Below are 27595 nucleotides of genomic sequence, written 5' to 3' on the forward strand. Positions count from 1 at the left end.
TAAAAGGAACGTTTTTTTTATTATCGCAGTAAACCTGACAAATGCTGTAATTACTCCTGAAACAATATTTTTGTTTTGTCTTTTAATATAGCTGAATTATAGCTGAAAGTATTTGACATGAGCATTTTTGACATTTTTATGGGCTTTTCCCAGTCTGGAAAAAAATAAAAATATGGAAGATTGAGCAACCGAGCCTTTTCCAGGGCTGATCTTATCCCGAACTGTTAAGCCAGTTGTGTGGTAGAAATATCGGAAACGCCTTGACAAGGGAACACCTCTAGGATACCTGGAAGAGAGGCATCTTCTGCTAATGATGAGCTAACTCCGAAGAAATCTTTGGTCTCAATACAGGCATAAAGTCTATTCATTGGAAAGACACCCAACTAAATCCTGGCTGAAACGCCGTGTAAGGACTTTGGTCACGTTTCAGGGCAGCGGATGCTTCACCTGGCAGATCAAGGTTGTGTGGCCTTTCATGCGTGCGTAGAAGTGCAAACATAACCAGGTTGATAAGTGTAAATTATAAAGCAAACAGTAAGAAAACGTGAAGAATGCGTTGCATGGAGCAGTGTTATTACTGTGATATTTAACTCTGACATGTACTAACTCGAGAGAATCAATAGAAGTATTATTACAGGTTTGCATGTTTAATAAGAAAAAGGGTTATTAACCCAGCATAAGTTGGGTTTTTTTTACCATTTTTCACAGAGCTTTCATTTAGAGCAGCAAATCCATTAGAAGCCTACAGGAGTAACTCGGGGGTGGGCAACTTCAGTCCTCAAAGGTCCATCAACAGGTCTGGTTTTCATGATATCCCTGCTACAGCAGAGGTGGCTTAATCAGTGGCTCGGTCTTTGCCTGAGCCACCCGTGCTGAAGCAAGGATATCCGGAAAACCTGACATGTTGGTGACCCCCTGAGGACTGGCGTTGCCCACACCCTATACATCTATAATGTTAGTATCTTGGTCCCTAAACACTGTTGTGTAAAGAAAATCGTGTTGTTTTTTTTTTATCTCTACATTCTGATGTTACCATGGTAACCTTTACACTGCACTGGTGAGGGCTCCATTTTAACCTCCCAGAATCTTAATATTTCAAATTCTTTACCAGCTGAACAGGGCTAGACACAGACACACAGACAGACACACAGACAGACACACAGACAGACACACAGACAGACACACAGACAGACACACAGACAGACACACAGACAGACACACACACAGACAGACACACAGACAGACACACACACAGACAGACACACAGACAGACACACACACAGACAGACACACACACAGACAGACACACACACAGACAGACACACACACAGACAGACACACACACAGACAGACACACACACAGACAGACACACACACAGACAGACACACACACAGACAGACAGACAGACACAGACACACAGACACACAGACAGACAGACAGACACACAGACAGACACACAGACAGACACACAGACAGACACACAGACAGACACACACACAGACAGACACACACACAGACAGACACACACACAGACAGACACACACACAGACAGACACACACACAGACAGACACACACACAGACAGACACACACACAGACAGACACACACACAGACAGACAGACACACAGACAGACAGACACACAGACACAGACAGACAGACAGACAGACACAGACACACAGACAGACAGACAGACAGACAGACAGACACACACAGACAGACAGACAGACAGACAGACACACACAGACAGACAGACACACACAGACAGACAGACACACACAGACAGACAGACAGACACACACAGACAGACAGACACACAGACACACACACACAGACACACACACACAGACACACACACACAGACACACTGTAGTTTAGGGCAAGAAATAAAATGCAAAAAAACCCCTGTTCTGTTGATCAGTGCGTGCTGCTGCTCTTAATAGTATGCAAGTGAATCCTTTCTCCCCCACCCCCCTGCCAAAATGTTATGCTGCTTGTCTGGAACAGATCTGTATAATAGCTGATTTTGTATTTTTGTGATTTTTAAAAAGTATTTCTAATCTTTACGTGAATATATGTTTCTATTATGGATTATATATGTGTGCAGTATCTTTCCTTGAGCTGTGTGCTCCTGCTTTAAATAGAAACATACGAGCACTAATTTAAATAAGCAGCGCTACAACATGAAAAATGAACTGATGCTCTTAATTTTGTCGTTTTTGTCCATTGCAAAACCGCATCTATAGTAGATGAGGAGGACCTTGGGAAGGGCCATGAGCATTCCTGCCTATTTGTTTTAATTCCTTCTCTGTGAAACTCCCTCAAAGGCCTGGTCAGGAATCCTGCAGTTTGCATGAGTCCCGCGCATTAGGGCTCGGTCTCACACATGATAATCTCCTAACCCTACCCCCTCGTTTCACAACCCACACCCCCCCCCACCACCTTAAATCATAACCATCCCCCACCACCTTACGTCATAACCCCCTCCACCTTACATCATAACCCCCTCCCCCCACCACCTCACATCATAACCCTCCCCCCACCACCTCACATCAGAACCCTCCCCCCTACATCATAACCAACCTACATCATAACCTCCCCTCCCCCACCACCTCACATCAGAACCCTCCCCCCTACATCATAACCAACCTACATCATAACCTCCCCTCCCCCCACCACCTTACATCATAACCCTCCCTCTCACCACCTTAAATCGTGTGTGTGTGTGTGTTTAAAAAATATATACGTGTGTGTGTGTGTATATATATGTGTATATGTATAATAGCAGACATAAAAAATAACCTCATCCGAGACTGAGATAAAACATGTTTTTCCGAGATCCTTTGTAGTCTGCAGGAAAACAGCCCTGTGCTGCCTGGTGAAACATCAGGAGTTGCTATGTGAACACTGTACTGCTGATTTCAGGCCATTTTAACTTAAAATCAAACCCAAAACACGCAAGAAAAAAAATATAATATTATATATATATAAATTATATTTTTTTCTTGCGTGTTTTGGGTTTGATTTTAAGTTAAAATGGCCTGAAATCAGCAGTACAGTGTTCACATAGCAACTCCTGATGTTTCACCAGGCAGCACATGGCTGTTTTCCTGCAGACTACAAAGGATCTCGGAAAAACATGTTTTATCTCAGTCTCGGATGAGGTTATTTTTTAGGTCTGCTATTATCACTAAGTGGGGTTATTTGTTAAGAATAACGTACACAGTCTAAAAATAAATAAATCCCGACCAGAGAAAAAATTAGAGGTGAAAACGGGCATCCCACTGTACAGTTTTGTGTCAAAATCTTGAAGAAAAAAAATCATTCAGGGGAAAGGAGGGTGTGGGGGTGCCCCATTAATTAGAAGCCGGGGTGCGCAAAGTTTTGACCCTGCACCCACCTGCCTGCTCGCGTCCCCTTCCATCCCCCTCCTGATCGGCTCCTGCGTCAAATGATGTTGAGGGGTCATGTGATGTCACGTTGCCATGGCAAAGGGACGTCACCCCGCGACATCATTTGCCGTCGGGTTGCCATGGCGACGCGTCGCCGAAGACCAGGTAGGAGAAGCTGCAGAGACCTCGCGCTGTCCCCTGGCATTTAATTTAAATGCCTTTGGGGAGACTGCGGGAACTCTGTAGCCACTGTGCCTCCCCTGGAAAATCTCCCCCCCCCCTAATTTGCGCACCCCTGAATTAGACAGTTGTTAATATGACTTAAGATAAGATGAATGTTTCAGCTTTACCAATTTTTAGCCCCAAAAGCCGAACTGCAGAAAGCCATGTCACAGACAGTAAAAAGCAGGACCTGTAAACTCTACTGGTCTTGGGAGTCAGTCCCACTGATTTCTAGCATCAATAATCTCATAAAATCCATTAGACTTGATCATTAACAGTAATTGACCATTCAAATGCAATGTTTTGAGGTGTGAACTGACAAATATCACTAATTTGTGTCCCTGTAAGATGGCATCTCTGCAAAGTATTCTGGGTTTGCAAAGCACTGGTTAGGAACTCCCAATCTGAGGTAAAAATATCACCAAATTCCCAAACGTACAGTGACTGAGTGACGGCCATTTCCAAGAGGCCCAGGAAAAGATCATTTTATGTTAACTTGGATCAAAAACGGATTTTGCAAGGAGACGCGAACTAGAAGAAAAGGGAACGCAAACGAGTTTTTAATTTACCTCCACCTTAATGTGCACTTAAATCTTAAGATGGGGAGAGGGAGGGAAAAAAAAAGGTATTTTATAGAATCAAAGAGTCCTTTAAAGTTCTCTTGTTCTGCAGAACTAATCAAAGATGGCTGAGTGACTTCAAAGGATCGCTCTTCTCACCAGTCTCATAAATCTTACTTCTAAGTATTAGGATAAACCAGCCAAGTCTCCCTTCCAGCCCACGCTGTGGGCAGCACAAGTATGCATTTGTCCAAAGTAGCTACAGCGCACTAAAAGGAGCTGTGTGTTTTAAAATATTTCTGTGAAGGGGTTTTCATGCTTTGAAAAAGGATTCAAAGATTTCTCTTTCATTTGGGTAGTTTTAAGATGTTATCCATGATACTTGCTGGAAAAGAAAAACATTGCTATGCTCATGTAGCCTCGTAACCCTGTGAGGGATGATGGGGGCCCGCAGCAGCGGAGGGCCAGGGACCCCCGAATCACGGGAACACTTCTCTGAGGCTGCAACGGATGAGTCCCTCCCCCTACTGTTCCACTTGTAGTTGGCCTTCTGAACGCGGTCTCCCCTAAATAACCAAGCAACTAGAGTACAATGTAGTTACGACGTCACTGGTCCCCCGGAGCGCCAGATCCGATTATATAGGTGGTCCTCGCTCTCCGATGGTTCGTTATCTGTCGAGCGGATTAGCCGATGCCAGATGCATTCTGCTGAACGCATTATCCGATGTCTGAGCAGATTATCCGCTGCTCGCCGCCGCGGAGTAACATTGGATCCGCAATCTGACGGTCCGTTATCCGACGGCAGTTTGAGGGGCGGATAACCGAGGACCGCTTGCAATACAATATATTTTGGTAAATCAGATATTCTTGTTTGTATATTTAATGGAGGGGGGAGCCGTTAATAACCCCTCAAATTAGGGAGACCAGACAATCCAATTTAGCCGAGACAGTCTTGTTTTTTTTTTTTTAATGTTTGTCCCGAGCCCCGATTTTTAATTGCTTGCCGGCCACGCATGCGCACGAGCGGCTGGCAAGTGCTGATAGCGCATGAGCGGCGCTTGCCATTGTTGCATGCGCAAAGGTTAACCCGGGAAAAATATGTCATGCTACGTCAGGTGCCGGAGATTCAACGGCACACACTGGCACATCGCCGTCCATTTTATTTTTTTTCAGACTGGGAACAGGGTCCTTTAATAGCTATCCGCCACTATTTTTGGCCCTTGGGGTAGTCCGCTTCCTGAGATACTTACAGGGGAAGTTACCAGGTTTAAATCTCCCTCGGAAAATAAAATAGCTGCCAGATCCCGGGCCAATAGGAAGCTGCAACATCATCGGCTGTGGCTTCCGATTGGATGGCATATTAAATCCCCTTTAAAAACCAGGAAGTCATACTGGTAACTTCTCATGCATGTATCACAAAAGCCTGGGGAATCCCCCAGAGCTGAAAATATTGCGGTTCAGCGCCAGAAAAAAACCCCCGATTCGATGTGTTTTAAAAAACAAAAATTGCGGTTACTTAGGGTGCATTACTTTAAGTAATGTGGTATATTGTTTAAAGTTGGAAAGAAAATATGCCTTTCTATTATGTTCGACCATAACCAGTTACAGCGGCAAAATATTTCTTATAATGAACTGCTACTGAAATTATTTTGTAGGGTCAATAACGGGCAGCTTTTCTTGCGCTTCTAAACTTGAGATCAAATACTCACAATTTTGCAAATATTTGGCAAAAAAACTAAATACATTGTTAAAATTCAGCTGGGAAGGTCCTGTTAATTGGTCAGGTCCCAGCTGCCTCGTTAAGGGGCTTTAAAAACCTGAGGCTGCTCACACAGGCAGTGCCGTCTGACCCAGTGAGACACACTGAAACGCTGAAGGAAAACTACTTGCTATAAGGTCTGTCCGTCCTACAAAACCTGTTGTGCTATATTGATACTCTGGACTTTAAACAGCCTTGTTGAGAAAAGGGAAAAGCCCTGCTCAGGACTGATCTTTCTATTTTGTTAGTTTGCTGAAAAGTAGTATTGTTTTTATTCTGGAGCCCCAGGGTTATATGCAGGATATAAATGAAGCCAGATAGCTGAACTCATCCCTTTTTGAAAGCACAAAAAGTCCTTTTGTCTTTTTTCTTAACTTTGAGGGAGTCACAGAAATAAAAGGTGCTGTAGATGTTATACTGTAGTGTGGGTAGAGTGCTTCTCTAAGTCAGGGGGGCGCAAACTTTTTTCCCTGCGCCCCCCTGACGGCGGTCCCCTCGCTCCCGCGCCCCCCCCAACTCCAACTTACCCGCGCTCCGGCGTAATGACGTCACGTTGCCATAGCAACGTGACGTCACATGACCTCGCAGCGTCATTTTGACGCCGCGTTGCCATGGCGCCGCAGGGAGGAAGCCGCCGGAGCCACGGTAAGTTAGGTTTACAGAGGCCCTGCAGCTCCCCCGGCACTTAATTTAAGTGCCTTCGGGAAGCGCGCGGGGCCTCTGTAAACCACGCGCCCCCCGTCGGCAGTGTCGCGACCCCCACAGTTTGCGCACCGCTGCGTCTAAGTGAAGGTGCTTTGTAGTAGAGGGAAGGTCAAAACGAATTGCTTTTGCAAAGGAGTAGGTGAGAATAGAAGTACTCACTCGGCCTGCATGGATGAAAAGGAAGTGTGTAATCTTTGTCACACAGGAAAAGGGACTGGGCTGTGAACACAGACAGGGGAGTATGGGAAAATCCACTTAGCTAGGGGGATTAAAGAGGTTGTCAGGGCAACCAGCTATAGGCAGTCTAGAGAGGGAAATGTATCTAAAATGTAGCATTTCCGCATGCACTGGGAGTTACAGCTGCAGGGAAAGCTTACATCCAAAATGGAGAAGGCTGGTAGTCAGAGCTGCAAAGGGAAACAGAAAAATAAACAGTTCTGTTCCAGGACAGTTTTTGTATGCCATATTGTTGAGGCTAAACAAGCCAATTTAGAAACCCACGTGTTATTGCATTGACCCTGCACAGTAGAATGTCAATAATGAATTTGTTGGCTCTTAAAACACAGTGTTACTTTTCCCAGAGGCTGGATGGTGACCGATGAGAAGAGATGGACAAATGTGTCAATTAGTTTTGTAGGCTTTTTTTTTTTTTCCCAATTTGCTAGGATCCTTTTTTAGATTAATAAATGTAAGCATAGTTGTCCAGTTTTTGTTTACCATCTATATTCACTGTATTTGGGAGGTTCTTGCAACAAAAAAATTATTTGTTGAACTTAAGTGATTTCGCGAATATTAGAAAATGCAGACATTGTATTGTCGCTGCAAATTCAGGAAATAAGCAAATAGGACTAGTAAAATGAACTGATTTGCATATTTATTTACCTTTATTGCAAATGAGCTTCTTTCCCATATCGCTCAGCTGTGTTCACAGGGATCTCCCCTCGTGTTGTATAGATGAGAGTTTTGGGAGGTATATAATTTAATGGGTACTCTACTAAATAGGATCATCCCCCATTTTTCAGGCTGTGGACATTTTGTACTCACAAACTTCTTACAAAGTTTTTACTGAGTTTTTCCTAAGTTGGAAAAAAATGGCAAGTTTTACTAGGTTTGCACAGCTCTATTTAAAAGGGTTTGTTTCTTCCAATCAAACCGAAATGGTCTTTCCTTGCATCCTGAGTCTGATCGACTTTTCCAATATGCTACACTTTCAATGCACTGTTTTTTTTTTCATGATTATTATTATTTTTTATTTGCATTCTGTTCTATACACTTTATAGCCCACCTTGTATATCAGTGAAGGACAGTCGCAAGAATAGATATTAAAGTGAAAGCATTTCACCATGCAACACTTCTCCTACTATTTTTAATATTTGTTTTATTTTTCAATTGTGTGTGCTCTTTGTAGAACTATCGTTTATTTGCTCTCTAGTAGTATCCCATAGATGATTTCGTGAATGGACTACTGTACTTACTCCCTTGACAGTCTTGGTGGCCCCTGAGACTGAATAGGTTGCCTTGCTGGTGTGTGTGTGTGTGTGTGTGTGTGTGTGTGTGTGTGTGTCCCTCTGGAGCATTGTTTGTGGATGTACCTTTGAACGGGTGGGAGTAGCATTCTTGTAAATGCATTACTAAAAATAAATAGTCTGTCATACAACCAGTCTACAAGTCAATTGCCTTGTGCTTCTGATCATTGTAACTAATATTTCTGTACATCACCATAGCAACCTTGTGGATGGATTCAGAACTGAAACCTGTTTAGCTGAAGCTTCTGCTGTCTCAATTGACATCATTATGCAACATGGCTTTTCATTCGGTTGTTTAGCATGAACGGGAAAAGCAGCACGAGGAGGCTGATGGCAAAACTCCCTTCATATAGTTCTATGTTTTGTTTTGCAGTTGGCTTGTATGCTCTCATTTTGTAAGACCTTTGCCTCTTCTCTGCTTTTGTAGAGCAAAGGAGAAAGAGCTGATTTTACTCCGCATTTGCACCATCGCCAAGTCTTTTTTTATTATGCTGTTGGCACTGTAGTTTTTGCCACCAAATGGCACCATTTACAGCATCTCCTTTTCATTTACAGGTTACAGAGGTATCCATGAGACTGCACTGGGTATGGACCACTATTTCCACTCTTGGAGGGCTACAATAGTTTGTGGGGTGAGGTTCAAAGCAAAATTAAAGAACTGACAGATTGCACAAGGAGTGACACGTGAGGCCCGACAGCCATGCCTTTCGGGCTGAAATTACGGAGGACCAAACGGTACAATGTCTTGAGCAAGAATTGTTTTGTGAGTCGGATCCGCCTGTTGAACACCAGCGAGATTGAGTGCACACTGTCTGTGGACAGCACAGGATTGGAGTGTCTGGAGGCCGTTTCTCAGAGACTGGAGTTATGCGAGGTAAGAACATTCTGAAGGTAACGTTAACATGTACAGTGCTACATCTTCACGAGTCCATGAGTGGGAATGGGACATCCGGAAGCATGACTGTGTGATCGCTTTAGTAGCGATCACGTGATGTACCTAGAAATGAAGTATTAAGTTCACATGCTGGTACGTGATGAAGGCCTCCTTGGCGTGCCGGGTACGTCATAAGGTAAGTGAAAGCAGCAGTCCCCCCCCCACTTTTGGATTTCTTTATTTTGTATTATCGGAACCACTGGGGTCCCTTGGAGCTGAACCGTGCTATTCCTAACTTTGGTGATCGTCCATTAGGTGGCATGACATTGCAGCTTCCTATTGGCCTGTGTGGAGGGAGGATTGGGTGGGAGCCACATTAATTTTCCAAAGGGACCAGAGACTCCGCGTTTCATCTCTTGGGCATCCTGTGTTCCGACTCTGTGAACACATTTCTGACACTATTATAATTTCATCCTGGATAGTTACTTCAGGGATATTTACTAAAGTTACCCAGTTGCAAAACTGAAGCAAAGCCAATGGAAAAACGAAACAAAAAAAACCACCAGATTTATGAAAGTAAAGGAATTTCATTTAAAGCAATAAGAGTGTTTCCTTGGGTATTTTTTTTTTTTACATTGCCTTTGCTACAGTCTTGCAACTGGGTGACGTTGGTAAATAACCCCTGAAGTAACCATCATACATATAAAAACAGAGGATAGACAAAATGAAGTCTAACTGAAACCTCCTGAAGAATACGCATATTTTTTTTTAAAGTATGTCTTTAAAGATGTATATAAAATAGATGGATACCTTGCTCAAAACCCCCAGAAAGAGGTGTATGCGTGCCGCCTGGGAGAGAAGAGGATAATTACAAAATGTGTGTACTTCACAGACAGAGTACACTAGAGAATCCCTGTTTGTGGCGCAGTGCAGACCTATATAATTGTATAACGAGGTCAGATAATAACTAAAGAACAGTTAAAATTAATTTTATTAATATGTTTATACTAGTACTAAAAATAGATATAGGTCCAAAGAGGCAGGATCTATAGCTATACTGTATACAATTTACCTCTATGTTTAAATCCACAAAAAGTACATGGTAGAAACCAGAGATCTTTACAGAGCGGTAATGGTGAATATAGACATCCCAAATAGGTGGAGAGTATCACCTATTATGGGTTCTATATCTACTACCTAAATGTAAAATGGTTTCTACCATCTACTTTTTGTGGATTTAAACATAGAGGTAAATTCTATATAGCTATAGATCCTGCCTCTTTGGACCTGTATCTGTTTTTAGTACTAGTATAAACATATTAATAAAATTAATTTTAACTGTTCTTTAGTTATCTGACCTCGTTACACTATTATATAGGTCTGCAGTGCGCCACAAACAGGGATTCTCTAGTGTACTCTGTCTGTGAAGTACACACATTTTGTAATTTGGCTTTAAAGATTATTACATTCAAAGAAGAAAGTTTCCGTTATTAGACTTAATTTTGTCCATCTTCTCTCCTTCCACACGAAGCTGCTCCCCAATAATGATATAATCATTTTGTATTCTCAAATTTAAGATACAGAGCCAGGTATTGTGCTGCCTGTGAAAAGAAATGTCGCCGTACTTGTGCTGGGTTGGGCTTCCCCATTCCTTATACAACTCTTGCGTTTCCATGAGAACAACCTGATTTACAAGAATGTCGGGAAAATGCTTTGGTTTGTACGATTGTACGATTGTAATCCATAGAGCATTCTGATTCTACGAGTGGCTGCACTTTTAAGTCACTTCTATGCCAAATTGCCAGCATGTTCAAACTTTCAGCAAGGAAGTTGGTGGGAAAGTCTCTTAATTTTTCAGTGGTCAGGAATTGGTGTGGCCAATGTGGTGGTAAGATGAAAAATTACACCATGGCGGGGGGGGAAGGAAAAAAATAGTTTTGGTACTGCTGTTTTAAATGGGCAAGAACGATATCCGAGTCAAACTACTGATAAAAGGAAAATTCGGAGGTTATTTAGCAGTTGGTGGTCACAGTAACGGTGGAGTTGGACAGATGTCATATATGTCATTGAATGGAGCTATTCTGGGGATGTGTGGATTCTGGTCTCCGTTTCTGACTTCACGTTGGATTGTCTTTGCAAGAGTAGAAGTCATTCAGATTTTGGTGCTCTCCATTCATGTGATGAATTCCAAGATTCTTCCCGTTTCCAGAAATTCTTGTCTACGCCCATGTCCCCAAGTATTGAGAAGCAGGAATTGTTTTAAAAAAATTGTTTCTCTTCGAAGGACAAGAGTTAAACATTTTAAAAGTGTTGTGTAACATTCTCTTTAAGGAAGAGTAGAATTGCACCTACATGACAAAGCACAATTGAACACATGGTATTTATTTTAAAGGAGCAATCCAAGCAGGCAAATACTTTTGCAATTTTGTTTTTTTATATAGCATTGAAGAAGGGGACATCTGGAGCTGAATCCCATTAATTTCAGCTCTTGCTGAGCAAGCAGGGCTTTAAAGTTTAAAGCTCCCGGTGTCACCATGGGGAAATAGGAAGGCGCATCGATGTCACGGCCTCCTATTGGCCCAATCGGGCCCTAGATCTTTAAACAGCAGACATATTGGGAACCCTTGTAGCTGATTTTACTCCGCATTTGCACCATCGCCAAGTCTTTTTTTATTATGCTGTTGGTACTGTAGGTTTTGCCACCAAATGGCACCTAATTCGGAAGCAAGTATATCCGGAAGCAGGGAGTCTCGGCTCTGGAAAATTGCTAAATTGCTAAATATGTCAAATTTGCCATGTGACAAATGTTTGCTGGGTTTTCTCGTTTTGAACACACTGCTCATGTTGTTTTTTGTATTAACTTCTCCCCCCCCCCTTCCCCCAAACATTTGGAGGGCAATATTGGCAGCAAATTATTACAAACAGGCAAGTGTTGCAAAAATCTTGCACTACTGGAGAAGTGTTAAAACTTGCTATAGAAATTAGTGTTGTACCGGGTCCTACTTTAAAAACACAACAAAAAAAACGGGTACCCGGGCAAAATCAATTTTTCTACCCGTTTACCCGTATGGCACTTACCTGCAAGGTGGAGGAAGACCACAGCGACATCTAGTAAGGGCAGCAAAGGTCCTGTGGCGGTGGCAGCATCACAAGTCTGTATTCAGTCGGCGTGGGAGCAGCAGGAATCCATTACAAAGCAGATGGCAATGTGAGCCGGGGAACCATGTGACCGGAGCAGGAGTGTTCTTATATGACAGCCGGCTGTGGAATGTGTAGACAGTATCACCTCCAAATCGGCTCCACCGGCAACAATACTCCACCACAATGTTTCCCGGCCCATATTGGTACATGCTACTACTTGCGGCTTCTTGCCTACGATCTCTCAGCGCTCTGTCTCTCCACTCACGTTCAATAGAGTGACACACATGAATGGCACCCTATGCGTTTCGACTAAACGACTTCATCAACGACTTGTACCCCTGATGAAGTAGTTTAGACAAAACACGTAGGGTGCCATTTGTGTGTAAGTGTCACTCTACTGAATGTGAGCTGAAAGGCAGCGAGCTGTTTAAGCGGAGGCAAGAAGCCGCTAGTACCAGCGTGCAAGCATCCAGTTGCGGGGAGTGCCGGATAGCACAGCTGCAGCCATGTGGGTTTCTTCACTGAGACGGAGCTTGAGATTGTCTCAAAACTGCCCGATTTACTGGCCTCGTTTGTGAGCGTGTACTTTTTTATTTGTAAAGGCCCATTAAATTGTTAAACTTAAATACACTAAGAGTGAGCCTGTTCTCTTTTTTGTTTCTATAGATATCTTTCAAGGAATTGGTGATTCCTGTGTCCAGGCTGCAAAAACTCCTGAGGACTGTGATGTTGGGACTGGCTTTTTATATTTTTATTGATATCTTATGTTCACATGGTATTGGCAAAGTATATTACTATCATTATACTACTATCATTATTTAGGTAATTGCATATATATAATATACCTGTCAGGAATATGCCAATTAGATTTACAATAAATAATACCATTATATATAGTTAATGATATTATTTATAATTAATGTAATTGGCATATTCCTCACTGGTATATTATATTATTTGGTCTTATACTAGTGTCGTTGAAGTGTGTATGTGTGTATGTATGTATGTATGTATGTATGTATATAGCAGAATAAATGAGTTCTTCAGTATTAGGTGATACCTTTTTTATTGGACTAACAATGTATGTCATAGGACAAGCTTTCAAGAGTTAATGTCTCCTTCAGGTCAAGCAATACTGATATACAAAGGATTCAATGGCTAAAACAGTGTAGAGAAAAAAATATATATATATTTATTTATTTATTTATTTGAATCTGGAAATTTCGACGTCAAGGTGACACAACTTTAACTCCCCCCACCCCCCATGTTTTGCTGATGTCTTTATACATGACAATGACATGATGGAATGCAGCCCAAAGAACCAGGCTTCTCCTGTCTATTTCTCACCGAGCCCACTCCTCAAACATCAGGCTTTTCTAGACCCTTCTTCCCCACCCCCTTGAAGCATCACACCTCTTTAGTCCCGGACTCCTTCCGCTCCTCAGAAACATGAGGCCTCTTCAATCCTGTTCTCTCTTGTCCTCCAAGCATTAGGCTTCTCAGGTGCCTTTCTCCTTTCGCCAACCAGAAGCATGAGGCGTGTCCTATCCATTTCTCTTCCAACCATCAGGCTTCTCCAGCATCTCTCTCATTGTTCCCCAGCAGATCTGTCAGGCTTCTGTGATCCCCTGGTTCCCCTTGCCTCCCCAAGTATCGTGGACCCTTCATCCCTCCACCCCCCACAAGTTCTCTGATCCCTTTCTCTACTCGGCCTATCCCACAAGTATCAGGCTTCTAATTTTACCCATGCTTCCCCCCCCTCCCTGCTCCCATATGCTTTGTGGTGGTGATAGCTTTGGAGGAATTAAGTTTTCGGTGCTGGTTGGAACGGAAATTTTCCATGGTGCTATAGTAGTCTTTAGTGTGCAACATACATCCTGACAGGTGTGATGTCAACTTCACCAATTCCATAATCACTTGTATCCACCTCACATTCACTGATTTTGAGATTTCATATGTGGTGACATCAGCAAAGCATAAGGGGTGGGAGAGTTAACGTTGCATGTCACCTTAACTTTGAAATTTACAGACTTTTGCTTTCAAACCTTAACTACACTTTAACAAAGTTTTTTTTGTTTTTTTTTTTGTTTTGTTTTTTTTCCCCAATTGAACTTCCTGGTTGTCTCAATGGCAGTGGTCACCAATCGGTTAAGTTCCACCCTCCAGCTGAAAGATGATAGAAATCTACATGTTGGACCATAAATAGCTCTTCCTTTCCTCCCCAGGTAGTCTTTTTCTGTCTTGCCTAGCTGGGGAAGAGGTTAGAGTTTTTCTGTAATATAGAAGGGGCTTGCCTGACTACTTAGTTGATCCATCGGAGATGTCTGCATTTCCCGCTGAAACCTGGATGTCCGCACTCCAATGAATTTTGCTGTTCCATGGGGCCGAAGGGTGGCCGTGCTGCAAATAGCCCGTGGAGGCTCGCAGCTCCAGAAACCTTGTAGGAGCAGCTTGTGCAGGAGTCTTGGTGAACGCCACACCACGTGGGCTCAGACGACAGCAGTGAGCTCTCGCAATAGACGGTGATGTCACCAGAAAATAAAAATATGGAGGTTTTAAAAAGTGCTCGGCAAACAAACGCTGTCGCTGCGCTGCTACTCTGCTCAAGGATCACAGATGCACGAGGACAGCATTTACGCTGGGAAGCCTGCTCAAGTGCTGCAAAATAAAGGGCCAATGCTACTAGCCTACCTAAGATAAAGGGACTGCTTACAAACGTGCAAGCCTATCTGACCCAAACTAATATTACTTTACAATCATGGAGGCAGTCTCTGCAAGGACTACTATTGCAAAGTTTCCAAGGTAAGCCTCTGGGAGACGGTAGTGGTCAGTATTGTGATTTTTGTTTTTTGTAGGAGAGCTGGCTATTTGTATTCTGTCAGTGCTCCATTATCACAACAGGAGAATCCAGTGGCCAAAGCAAGAGTCTGCTATTAGGGGGGGGAAAGCCGCAAGGAAATTAAGACCGTATGCCACCATTTAAAAAAAAAAAAAAAAAAAAAAAAAAAGGATTTTGAGGATTGCCTAAAAAATGCGGCAAAAAATCCAGTTGAACCAATGTCTGAATTAATCTCCTTGATGAAATATATGGCAACCCAGGATATTGAGGTAGCCTATATGAAGTCTGCACACACAGGCCAAAAACGAGCAAGATCAGATACTAGCCTGGAAAGAGCAAGACTCCTCTTCTGAAAAATTCAGAAAACGAACAATTCAGCAAGAGGAGAATCATCAGAAAATTATTTTTTCAGGGGCTGAATCGCCCACCTTTTTTGAGCTCTAACTCATTGACCGGCATATCAAGACAGAAACATTTTCCAGATCGAGGACAAGCATTCGCTTTGGGGTGTAGGGATCGCCTATTCAGGAGCCTGCATAGGAAGCCAAGAACCTTCTTGGTTCACTACATGGTGAAGGATATGATTAAAGCAGAGTGATCGCAACGGACAAAAAAAGGTATCCATGACCAGGAAATGTTAAAAAAATGTATGTTTTTTGAGGAGAAGTGGAAGCTTGGGGTTGTTCCCCAAAGGTGGTCACAGCAGTATTGACTAGTCAACACGGCGGAAAGTTAACTAGATCCAACCCAGGATTCTTGGGAATGCCGTTCAAAACGCAACTGGGTATGGTTTTTGTTTCCTCCGGTTAAAGGGAAAGTTTTGAAGGAGATTATCAGAGCAGCCAGAGCCACCAATCCATGGCAGGGCTCGACATTGCATTATGTTGCAAAAAAAAAAAGGGGGAGCGTTAATGTGTCCAAGCAGGTAAGAAAAAACATCTGTTCATTAGCAAAAATGGTAACGGGCGCAAAATCGGTACAAAAGGAAATAAAGAGGAAAGATACAATAAAACCTGTATACAAGCTTCTTTCCTCCACGAGCAGCTTCTCACATCAATAATATAGAGTATGGTCTCCTCTCCCCCCAGACAGCGATTCTCCAAAAAGAGGAAAGCAAGAGACTGATGGTGCAGATCCATAAGATATATAAATGAAATCAGAATAAACAGCAGAGTTTGCACTCACAAATTTGCTGTTCTTTCACTCATGGTACATAGTATACCCACATACGTATACACAGGGCTTGACAAATTACCAAAAAAGCTCCTTCCCTCCTGGCCCCGCCCCCACCCCCAATGAAAAAAAATGGAATAAATTCCTAAAAAGAACTAATTCCCCCCCTGCCCCCCCACCTGTTTGTTATTGCACTTTTCTTATTTATTGACCCTTTATTAGGTCCCACAAAAATAGTGTGTGTGTGTGTGTGTGTGTGTGTGTGGTAGGTATTTGGGGCAGGCAGAAGGCAGGGTTGGGTTCTGATGAAGTACTTTGCAGCTCAGCTCTGCTGTGTCAGACCTCCGGGGGGCTCTGTGTGTTGGGAGCAGGGGGGCTCTGTGTGGGGAGCAGGGGAGGGCACTTGTTATCGGGACAAACTGCATTTCAAAGACAAAACCAGCAGCCCTGTCTGTTCTGCCCCAGCCCTGCCTGTCCTGCCCCAGACACAGAGAGAACAGGTTTATGGCTAAATGTGCAATAATTTAGCTGTATTACAGGCTCAGGGGTATGCCATAGCCAGGTTACCACCTTCACATCAACATTGGCTAAAGGGGAGGAACTGAAGCAGCTTTCCTGACATCTCCTAAGCACCAAGAGGTGTATACAAATGTACATGCAGAAGTAACTAGCTTTCCCTAGCACAGTGTCTGGGAAATATTACTATGCTGCTGCTATGTGACTTGCTCTGTATTCATATCTATAAAAATTACAACTCCCCATGATCTGCTAAGTGTGAGCATGAGCAGTAGCACACACAGAGCTGTGACCCGGATGTAGGCAGTGTCTCCACTTCTGCCCATTGACTGCAGCAGAGGGAAAAGAGAGATCAGAGCACAGCTGCCTTGCCTGCACTTGTCCCAGGCGAGTGCATTTGTCGAGCCGAATATATAGAGATAATCACTGTCTCTGTATAGGATTGAGTGGTGCCGCAATTATGCTTTCCAGCATACAAGCAGTTAACCTCCCCTGGAGAGACTTGTTGCCACTGCAGAACTCTTGATTGAACAAGAAAGTGTAAAAGGCAGACATGGACAGCTGGCTTCTGAGAGAGCCTGCTTTTACCCAGAGAAGGGGGACAGAGTTCTCCCCAGTCAAGAAGAGGCTGGCACAGTCCCTTAGGCTCGCTGAACAGTGGTCACAGAGCCTGCTGGGACTGCCTGGGTTTTAATCCCAGGAAGAGGAATGTAGGACGCGAGACTGCGCTGAAGCAGGGATGTCCTGTCCAGGATATTGGAAGTACAGTGGGATTCTCTGAGCACTCGTTGGGCCATGCCCCCCAAACAGAAACAGATGAGTTAAACACTATATTGACGTGCAGAGACTGTGTATATTGTTTAGAGATAATTGCACATGTTTTGAGCCGACAAGCCGATTAGCTGGCGGCTACCGTAAGGCCACAGTCCCAGTGCCTTCGGGTGTGCGCTGTGCGTACAAGCACTGCCCTCCAATAGGGCTGGGCCCAGTAGGTACCTTAGCACGGAAGGTGCAGCCGCGCTCTACTGCAAGTTTTTGCAAATACAAATAAAATGTATTTGCAACTTGCGACGGAGGCGTGGCCACGCCCCCGGCAGTTCAGCCTATGAGGGCGAACCAGCCGCATGAGGTCATGGCCACGCCCCTGCAAATCCCCCGCCACGCCCCCTTCCGTTGCAATTTCTCCCTCTCTCCAAAGACCGCAGTTCACGGTGAAGCGCTGTGCACGCGCCTCCCCCCCACGCCGGGAGCACGTGCTACAGTGTACACTGGGACTGCGGCCTTAGATGGCTGCAGCTTCTGTGTAGTTAGACTCCTATGAGGGAGTATGTGTTTCTTTTATGATTTCTTTTGCCTTAAAGGGAGGTGGGCCTGTTTATTGTATAATTTAACCCCTGTAAATAAACAGTGTAGAGAAATACTAAGTTTCCTGCCTAATCTGGGACTAAAAGATACTGCAACGTGATGTGGGCATCACAATATATATATACACACACAACAAACCCCCCACCCCGCCCTCCAGCACCACCACCACAGGCCATAACTTCCCAGTGAAAAACAGGAAGAAATGTTGCACATGCGTGAACGACCCGCGCCGATCGCAAACTGTAAGAGACGATCGCTCATGGGCCGGATCGGCTCTTGCCGGCTGCGCATTCACGGTCGGTGCAGGCTATTCGCGCAAGTGCCATTGGCAAGACAAAAAAGGGACCTTTTATGCACTTTTAAAAAAATTGGCGGAACACAATATACACACACACACATACACACACACATACACATACACATACACATACACACACACATACACACACACACACACACACACATACACACATACACACATACACACACACACACACACACACACACATACACACATACACACATACACACATACACACACACACACACACACACACTCTCTCTGACGGATTTTATATATACAGTATATCTATATCCCTTCATTCTGTGTGTGTGTGTGTGTACATACATATATATACATATACCGCTCCTGCGCATCCATAATGTGTGTGTGTGTGTGTAAATATATTCTATAGAAAAATTGGCATTATGCCTTGTTTTGTCACCTCTAGGTGGGGTTTGTTACAGTTACAGACTGGGACCAGAAATATATAGTTGGTTATACTGCCCGGTCAGTAATTGGTGATGGGCCGCTGGTGGTGGAAGCCCCTGCCCCCATGTGGAGTGAGGCTTTACGGGTGCTGTGTTGGTCAGCAGGCCAACAACAGTGTGGGGGTCACTAGCTACAACAACGCTTGGGCCAGTCTGGGGTCAAGTTGTGTGTTGTACTATTAGTTAAAACTGTGGCCTTATTCCTCCAGCATGGTGTCACGTCTTTTTTTTCCTCGTTTGCGGCTTGCTTGTCATGCAAACAGTATTTTTCGAACTCAGTAAGCCCTATATCCAGAACACAATTGCCATATCACTGCTGCATTTAGTTATCCTTCCAAAATCACACTGTTACATGATGGGTCATTACTGCATATAAACAATAAAAGTGCTTTAGTTTGAGTCCCTGCTTTTGTGCTTTTTTTTTTGTTGCATTAATAACGATTTTATCCTTCCCACCTATTAGGTAGCCATTAGGTTACTTAAGTGGCACCACACCTTTCATCTGTAGCAATAACTGCCTGAGAAATACTAGACCAGAGTCTGAAGCTGAATTCTTAGCCGTGCCGGTGAAGATAATTTCCCCATTACCTGTAGTATTATTGTTGCCAAAACAACTCTCATAGTAACGTGATTTCATACAATGAAAGAAAGGATTGTGCTGTCCAAGATCTCTTCATTCATACTTTTTTCTAGCTCTCTAGAAACATGGCTGGGGAAAAAAGAAAGCAACTAGTATTAATTGTGCTACAGATCGGGTTGTTAATTACGGTTCAATTTTTACGTCACACTCAAATGTACAGGCATACCCCACATTAACGTACGCAATGGGTCCAGAGCGTGTATGTAAAGCACTACCTTTTTCCCCACTTATCGATGCTTCGGTGCAGGTAGGGAGCCAGTATTGCTGTTCGGGACGTGCTGACAGGCGCATGCGCGAGCTGCCGTTTGCCTATTGGGCAAGGGGAATCAGCGCATCACTACTACTGTGGTCTGTAGGGCAGAATGTGTCCTTACTCGCAAAGCGAGCATACGAACACAGGGGAATGGTGCTCTATTAAAAATATGTCCTTACTCGCGAGTGCACTTAAAGTGAGTGTCCTTAAACCGGGGTATTCCTGTATTTACTATCCTTTTTCTCTGATATGTACATTCTAATATAGAACACTGAGTGACTTTTTGTTTTGTTTTTGTAGACCCACTATTTTGGCCTTTGGTTTTTTGGAAAGACCCGGCAAGCACGATGGGTGGAGCTCGAAAAATCATTGAAAAAGCAGTTGGACAAGTTTGCCATGGAGCCTCTGCTTTATTTTGGTGTAATGTTCTATGTACCAAATGTGTCCCGACTAAAGCAATGTGCCACCAGGTATGTATGCGTTCTTTTATGTTGCATAGATGTAATAATAGATTCTGTGTATAGACATATCTTGGTTTGCCTAATGAGATTTCTTCTCGAGTACAAGAATTATCACATGACTGTCCCAAACTATGTCATTTTTACACTTCACAGATGAACGGTTTTGCTCATGAAAAATGTGGTTCAGGATTTGCATGTTGGGATGGCTCATATTTGGAGCCACTATCCGTTTTTATTGGCAGTTTCTAGTAACGGGTGTGTTGGTGAATTCCCGTTGCTGTTTTTTTTTACCTTAAACGGAAATGTCGGACAAATCATGATTCGTCTGTCAAGATTGGTAACAAAGTGTGATTTCTTAAAATAGCAGGAAACGCTGATTATCTCATATTTGCGTTTTCTCTTATTTTTCATAACTCTCTCTCTTCTGGTCCTATCCAACGCAGTTTTTCATTTTTAAAGGTTGATGTTCTGTTAAGGAGATATGCATGTTTGAAATACTAAGTTTCTGGGAGGTTAAAATGGAATTATAATAGAGCCCAGTGCAATCTAAAGGTAATGATGATGGTAACCTTAGAAGCTAACGATTAGGAAAATCATGATTTTAACACACAAATACATTATTCTAGTGCAGCCTTTTAAGGAAGAAGAGCCGTTTCATAAAACATTTTTGTCCCAAATATTCTGAGCCACAACACATGCATGAATATTACACCCCCACAAACACCTACATAAAGTATACTGTACACACACTAATAATAGGTATATACTGTATAAGCGTTAACATATGACAAAATATGTGGGGGAATAAAATGCATCTCACAATAAGTTCCTTGATTTAGTTTTTGTTCTCATTGTTTTTCTGTGCAAAACAGTTTGTCATTTAGAAATACACATCCATCCATCATCCATCCATCATCCATCCATCCATACACTACCAACCCCCACAAATACATGCAAACTACACCTCCAAATACACACATGCACACACTACCCCCCCCCCAAATACACACATGCACACACTGCCCCCCCAAATACACACATGCACACATGCACACACTGCCCCCAAATACACACAGGCACACACTACCCCCCCCAAATACACACATGCACACACTGCCCCCCCAAATACACTCACGCACACACTACCCCCTCTCAAATACACACTACCCCCTACTACCCCCCCACCCCCCAAATAATATAATCACTACACGAGGTGCTATCTTCTGCAAAGCATATTAATCACTAGCTCTCCGGGTGCATTATCGGTAATCTGTTTAACTTCTCCAAATAAACATCACAATGTTTTCTTGAAGGAGCAAGTTTGTCCCACTTCCGAAAATACCACCCAAAATAATATATTCTCTTCACACACACAAAAGGCAAAGAGATCGATCATAAAATAATTTAAAAAAAAAGGATAGATTCACTAAAGAAAGCTCGAACGTCGGTTTTAAAGTAAGAGATGCCAGAAGGTTGCACCTTTTTTTTAATATGTGAAACGCGCTTACTTTGGGCCCGCCTATCTCCTGCACGGTCATGGGTTGCCGCTCTGCACCTGCTACCTCCATCGCTGTGCTGGGGAGGGGGGGGCCTGGCCGGGGCTGGTCAGGCCTCTTGTTGCCCCCGGCATCTCCCCAACTGCTGGCCCAACTCCTACACTGTCCCACGCCGGTCCGCTCTGTGACGCATTTCCCGTGCACGCCAGCATGAGAGAGGCCCGGCGTGGGACAGTGCAGGAGGCTGGCCAGCAGCTGGGGAGATGCCAGCGGCAAAAAGAGGCCGTCTGACCAGCGCCGGCCGGGCCCCCCCCCCGCAGCCACTGGCAGCACGGTGAGGGGGAGAGGCGGCAACCTGCGGACGGACGAGTGCCACATGTAGGTGTGGAAAGAGCTGCCGCAGGTTGCTGACCCCTGTCCTATGGGTATTGCTGCTGTGGTATTTTATTTCTGAAGGAGGTTTCCTTCATTTAATATTTTTAGGGTCTGGACAATTCATACACAAATATAGTACAGATTAGAACATCACTTAATTATTACAGCTAAATCACTTCCTAATGCTTCATACAATTAATATATTCATCTGTGATAATTTACGCTCAGCCTTTTTAAAGCAGATTAGTAGGGAACATGTTGTTCTGCAATAGAAAATACGAGACAGCTGTCATATGCACAATCCTGTTCTCGGAGCACTAAGAGTAGTATGATTTTTACATAATAAAATGCCAAGATACGTATTGTGAGGTTTATTTACCGTGCATGCGCTAGGATTTAAAGTATTGTGGTCCTCCCCTCCCCCGTCCCATATCACCCCAGACATGACATCAGACTGAAGAAAGTAACATTTCTCACTCCCATCAAAGCCCCCCTCTCCTGTCACTCCCCCATCACCCCCATTAGGACGTCAGACTAAACTCCCTCCCCATCTCCTGTCACTCTCCCCTATTTACCTCTCCTGTCAATCCCTCCTTCACCCACCTCTCATCTCTCCCCCCTCCCCTACCCATCACCCCCTTTTATTTGGTTGTCATATCATCAGACTAAACACTCTCGCCCCCATCACCCCTCATTTCATACCAGCTTCCCCTTACCCCCTTCCCACTTCCCTCCATCACCCCATTTATTTTGTCATGATGATAAAGAAAGGGAGAGATGTTTAATCCCCCCCCTCCCCTCTGTCATTCCTCCACATCATCCCCCTTTTACTTGGTCATGACGTCAGACTAAACCCCCTTCTCCTGTCCCTGCTCAGTCTCCTCCCCTTTCCAGTCACTTTTGATCATGAGGACATCATACAGAAGTAGAATAATATAGTAAGATAAGGGAATGTTCACCCATGTAAAAACAAATCCCAAACTCCACCCTGTTCTTAGTTAGAATAAGATGCTCTCCCATCTTCTCTCTACCTCCATTGATCTTCAGGATGTTATTGATGTATGATTCTGGCAAAATGAAACCCTCCACATCTTCTGCTCCATGCTTCCCAATGACTGATACCTCCTCCTGGCAGGCTCCAGATTTATAGCTAACCAATTATCTGTGCATTATGATGTCACCCGTGAGCTAACAATGCTATGGTCAGCTGCCTACCTAGCCAAAGGCAGAAAGTATTTTGTGGAGAGGATCCCAGCCAGCCAGGAAACCAGAGGTCCAGGAAAATAAGAGACCGCTGTTGCTTGCGTAATCTTCTCAGTCGTCTCTCCCTCTCCCTCTCTTCTCTCTCTCTCCCTCTCTTTATCTCTCTCTCTCTCTCTCTCTCTCTCTCTCTCTCTCTCTCTCTCTCACTCTCTCTCTCTCTCTCTCTCCCTCTCCCTTCCTTCCTCTCTCTCTCTCTCTCTCTCTCTCTCTCTCTCTCTCCCTTCCTTCCTCTCTCTCTCTCTCTTCCTCCCTTCCTTCCCTCTCTCTCTCTCTTCCTCCTCTTCCTTCCTCTCTCTCTCTCTTCCTCCCTTCCTTCCTCTCCTCTCTCTCTCCTCCCTCCTCTTCCTTCTCTCTCTTCCTCCCTTCCTTCCTCTCTCTCTCTCTCTCCTCCTTCCTTCCTCCTCTCTCTCTCCTTCCTTCCTCCTCTCTCTCTCTCTCTTCCTTCCTTCCTCTCTCTCTCTCTCTTCCCTTCCTTCCTCCTCTCTCTCTCTCTCTTCCTTCCTTCCTCTCTCTCTCTCCTCCTTCCTTCCTTCCTCTCTCTCTCTCTCCTTCCTCTCCTTCTTCCTTCCTCTCTCTCTCTCTCCTCTCTCTCTCTCCCTTCCTTCCTCTCTCTCTCTCTCTCTCTCTCTCTCTCTCTCTCTCTCTCTCTCTCTCTCTCTCTCTCTCTCTCTCTCTCTCTCTCTCTCTCTCTCTCTCTCTCTCTCTCTCTTCCTTCCTCTCTCTCTCTTCCTTTCTCTCTCTCTCTCCTTTCTCTCTCTCTCTCTCTCTCTCTCTCTCTCTCTCTCTCTCTCTCTCTCTCTCTCTCTCTCTCTCTCTCTCTCTTCCTTCCTTTCTCTTCCCCCCCCCCCCCTCTCCCTGGGTTATTTAATTCAGTTATTGCACAGCTTTCTGGGCAATGTAATCCTGGAATATGATTGACTGGGCGTTACTAGATATAATTGTTCACTGCTAGAGAGAGGGTGGGGCTCAAGAGCCAGAGACTATCAGAAGGGGAAAGGGTCTGTCAGTTTGGAAATGCTTCCTAACACACGTGTAGCATATTGCTTGAACTGCAGCTTTAAGTGTTTATGATTCAATTATTTATTTAGGGAAATTGTACATACAGATCCAACCTGATTTTCATTTGAAGCACATGCTAAAATTGCCTCCACTTCATGCTATAATTTGTCTCTAGTATAATGTATTTTTTAGCATACATTCTCTTATAGGGAATAGTGTGCTGATGTTTGCAAAGTAACGTCGCCTCGCTTCCTGCCACAAATATGAGCCTCTGTCAGTAGCAGGAGCTATTTATATTGCTGGTCAGGGAAAGACTCCAACTTACGTGCGCGTTTTCAGCTTGTAAAACAATCGTTTGTAAATATCATCAGCGTGCCTCGTTATTTGCAAAAGTTAACCCTTAAAAAGCCAACTTTCTCAACACTTCTAATGTCTGACATGATTGCAATTCAAAACTAAACTTATCCCACGCCGAATTTTTTTTGTTTTGTTTTTTTTCTGTCCAACAGAAACCTTCCTGTTGGCTGTTCTGTAATAGAATCATTTTATGAAATTGTTTAGTGTTTGTGTGTTGAGATAATCCATGCCAGCTGATTTTTTTTGCAAATTATTATTATTTTAATATGGCATTGAAGCAGTTCGTCTCCGGAGCTAAACCCCATTAATTTCAGCTTCGGGGACCCGCTATTTCTGGAGATACTTACCTGCAAATTAGGTGCTGGTATCTGTTCTCGGCTGACAAGGTTCTGCTGTTGAAAGTCTTTGCGTCCTGTGGGCCAATAGGAAGCTGCAACGCCATCAGTGCGGCTTCTTATTGGTCCATGTGACGCGGGAGCTTTGAACTTTAAAGCCCTGCTTGCTCAGCTGGAGCTGCTACTGGCACCTACTTCGGAGCTAAGTATCTTCTGAAGCAGGCGGTCCCCAGAGCTAAAAGAAGAAAATGAAAAAAAAAAAAAAAAAAAAAACCCAGCAAGGATGTTTGTGGCTCAATATAGTCCAAAACAGCAATCCTAAATATAAAGCATGGAATTATTGATACAGACATATTTTTACATCCATGCAAAACACACAATTCTGTAATGATATTGTCATAAAGAAGTATGTATCATGGTTATAATTGATATAGGCCCTCATCCTCCCCCTCTCCCCCCCCCCCCTTTTTTTCCCCTTCTTCCCTGGAATTTGATTTACTTTTCTGTGATCTTTATAACTACCAAACGTTGTATGTTCTTACAATGAAGTGACTAATGAAATAACAGACTCAATTTACATTTTATGCTTATTTCTATTTTGGTTTATTGTTGCCTCCGGCCTCTTCTTGCTGACCTTCTTTGGCATATCCTAGCGAATGGACAGCAATGGATCCCACATGTGTTGTCGTTTTCACCGACTGCATAAGATTAATTTTATTGACATGATGTTACCTTGTTGTATCGATTAGGATAATACACCGCTTGCTTTTTCAAAGCAGACACTGACGCAATGATGTTTTAAAAAAATAAAAAAATGTATTCTACTTTTAATTGTTTCCATCATTCGCTATTCATACGTTGCAACCGCGTCATTATGCTGGTCACTTGTGTCATCACTTACTGTCCTACAACAGGTGTTTAAGTGACCATTTGTGGCACCTTCTGAGGATCGAAACATTGATAATTTTCTGAATAAATGTATGCATTATTTATCCAGGTGTGCTGGTCCTATTTAACTGTATCAAGATATTTTTGAATATTAGAAGTAACGTACCTTGTTATATATCATGATCTTCAGCCCTTGTCGATCCACTGCTGATGAAGGGCCTCCCCAATGATCTCCCAGGTACTTCGTTGTAAGCCTCTCCACGCTGCTCCAACGTATTTTCTGATTTTATCCTCCCATCTTACTGTTCGTCGTCTTGATGTTTCAATCTCTCTTCGAATCCAGTCGAATGCCATATTGGTCCAATGGTGGTCATTTCTCCTTGCAATATGTCCGGCCCACTGGCATTTCAACTTGTTTATCCATGTGACGATGTCATCGACTTTTGTTTGGTTTCAAACCCATTCATTCTATTTCCTCTAAGGGATATAGAGCTATATCTCTATCCATCCACACACGGGTGGTAAAGAGCCTTACCAGGAGGCAGTCGTGGCGCACGGTAACCTGACCGGCACTTGATGCGCGGGCACCACTGAATAATATTATTGCAGCAAATTTTCTATGTAAAAATAATAATAAAATAAGCATGTTTAATAATCCCCCAGAGCTGAACTGTGCTATCTTTAGCTCCTCAGATATGTATCTCTTTATGTGCTGATGTTCATGGTCCCTTTTCGAAAATAATTATAGGCCCAAATCCATTCTTCAATTTTACAGGCCAATAGAAAGCTCTGATGTTGTCATTGCATGACATTGCAGATTCCTATTGGATGGCCACAGCAAGCATTTCTTTTACCAGCACATAAAAAGGTAAATATCTCAAGAACCGGGTTGGGTATGGAGAAGTTGAACTCTCAACCTCCTTGTAATTCAGTTTAAAAATAAATAAATTAATTAATCATGTCATTGTCAGTAGTTCACTTTAGACATTCATGGTTATGCCTCTATGCCATAACTTGCTGCCCCTTGGACAGAAAAGGTTGGATGTCACAGTTGCCAGTCATAACAAAAGGTCCCCACTCTTTCACAATGGTAATGCAACCAAAATCTTAAAAACAAAACTTAAATACGTGGACATGATCCATCACGGTTCTGCTGTAACTGCTACACTTGGGGAGGCAGCTTTGCTGATTTAAGAATATAGTCTTGGAATTTTTCTGTTTGCATGGTAACCTATAAACACGGAAAACGAGCCATACTTGGATGTCAACATGGTGAGGTTTTGAAGCGGCATTAAGTTTGTGGTCTTTCTAAAGCTGAAAATCTCCAAAAGAATTTGGCAGAGCTCGCTAAATGACAGATAAAATTCCTGAGTAGTGATGGTTTGCTGATGATTCAGGGATTCGTCTTTAGTTATGTTCCGTGGAAGATTTATCTACCTTAGTGAGATCCTGCGAATAGTAATATATTGTGTTACGCCTCCTTCAGCCTGACTTCACTCTCAAACATGCATGCGGTGTTGTTAGAATAAGCATTACCTTCACAGTGCCTAACAACATACTGTACATCATTGGCCTGTTTTCTAGAGGGACGTAGGGGGTGGGGGTGGGGGGGGGGGGGGAAGAAGGATCAGACTGCTATCATGATTTGAAATTGAAGTAGAGCCCCATCCACTTCCGTATTTGTGT

At 43.5% G+C, this 27595-nt stretch overlaps 1 protein-coding gene across 3 annotated transcripts in view; it reads left to right on the top strand.

Moving 5' to 3' along the window:
- The window catches only part of PTPN14 (protein tyrosine phosphatase non-receptor type 14), a 119128-nt gene that overhangs the window by 33909 nt on the left and 57624 nt on the right, over positions 1–27595 (top strand). For 2 of the 3 annotated variants that reach the window (XM_075595627.1, XM_075595630.1), the window contains exons 2-3: positions 8719–9037; positions 20036–20205. In XM_075595627.1, the coding sequence (XP_075451742.1) occupies positions 8864–9037; positions 20036–20205 (344 nt within the window). In that variant the 5' untranslated portion in view covers positions 8719–8863. Of the gene's footprint in view, positions 1–147; positions 535–8718; positions 9038–20035; positions 20206–27595 lie in introns of those variants that run through there. The other variant, XM_075595628.1, reaches the window with a different exon arrangement.

Source organism: Ascaphus truei, chromosome 4, assembly GCF_040206685.1.
Source record: "Ascaphus truei isolate aAscTru1 chromosome 4, aAscTru1.hap1, whole genome shotgun sequence".
NCBI classification, from domain to species: domain Eukaryota; kingdom Metazoa; phylum Chordata; class Amphibia; order Anura; family Ascaphidae; genus Ascaphus; species Ascaphus truei.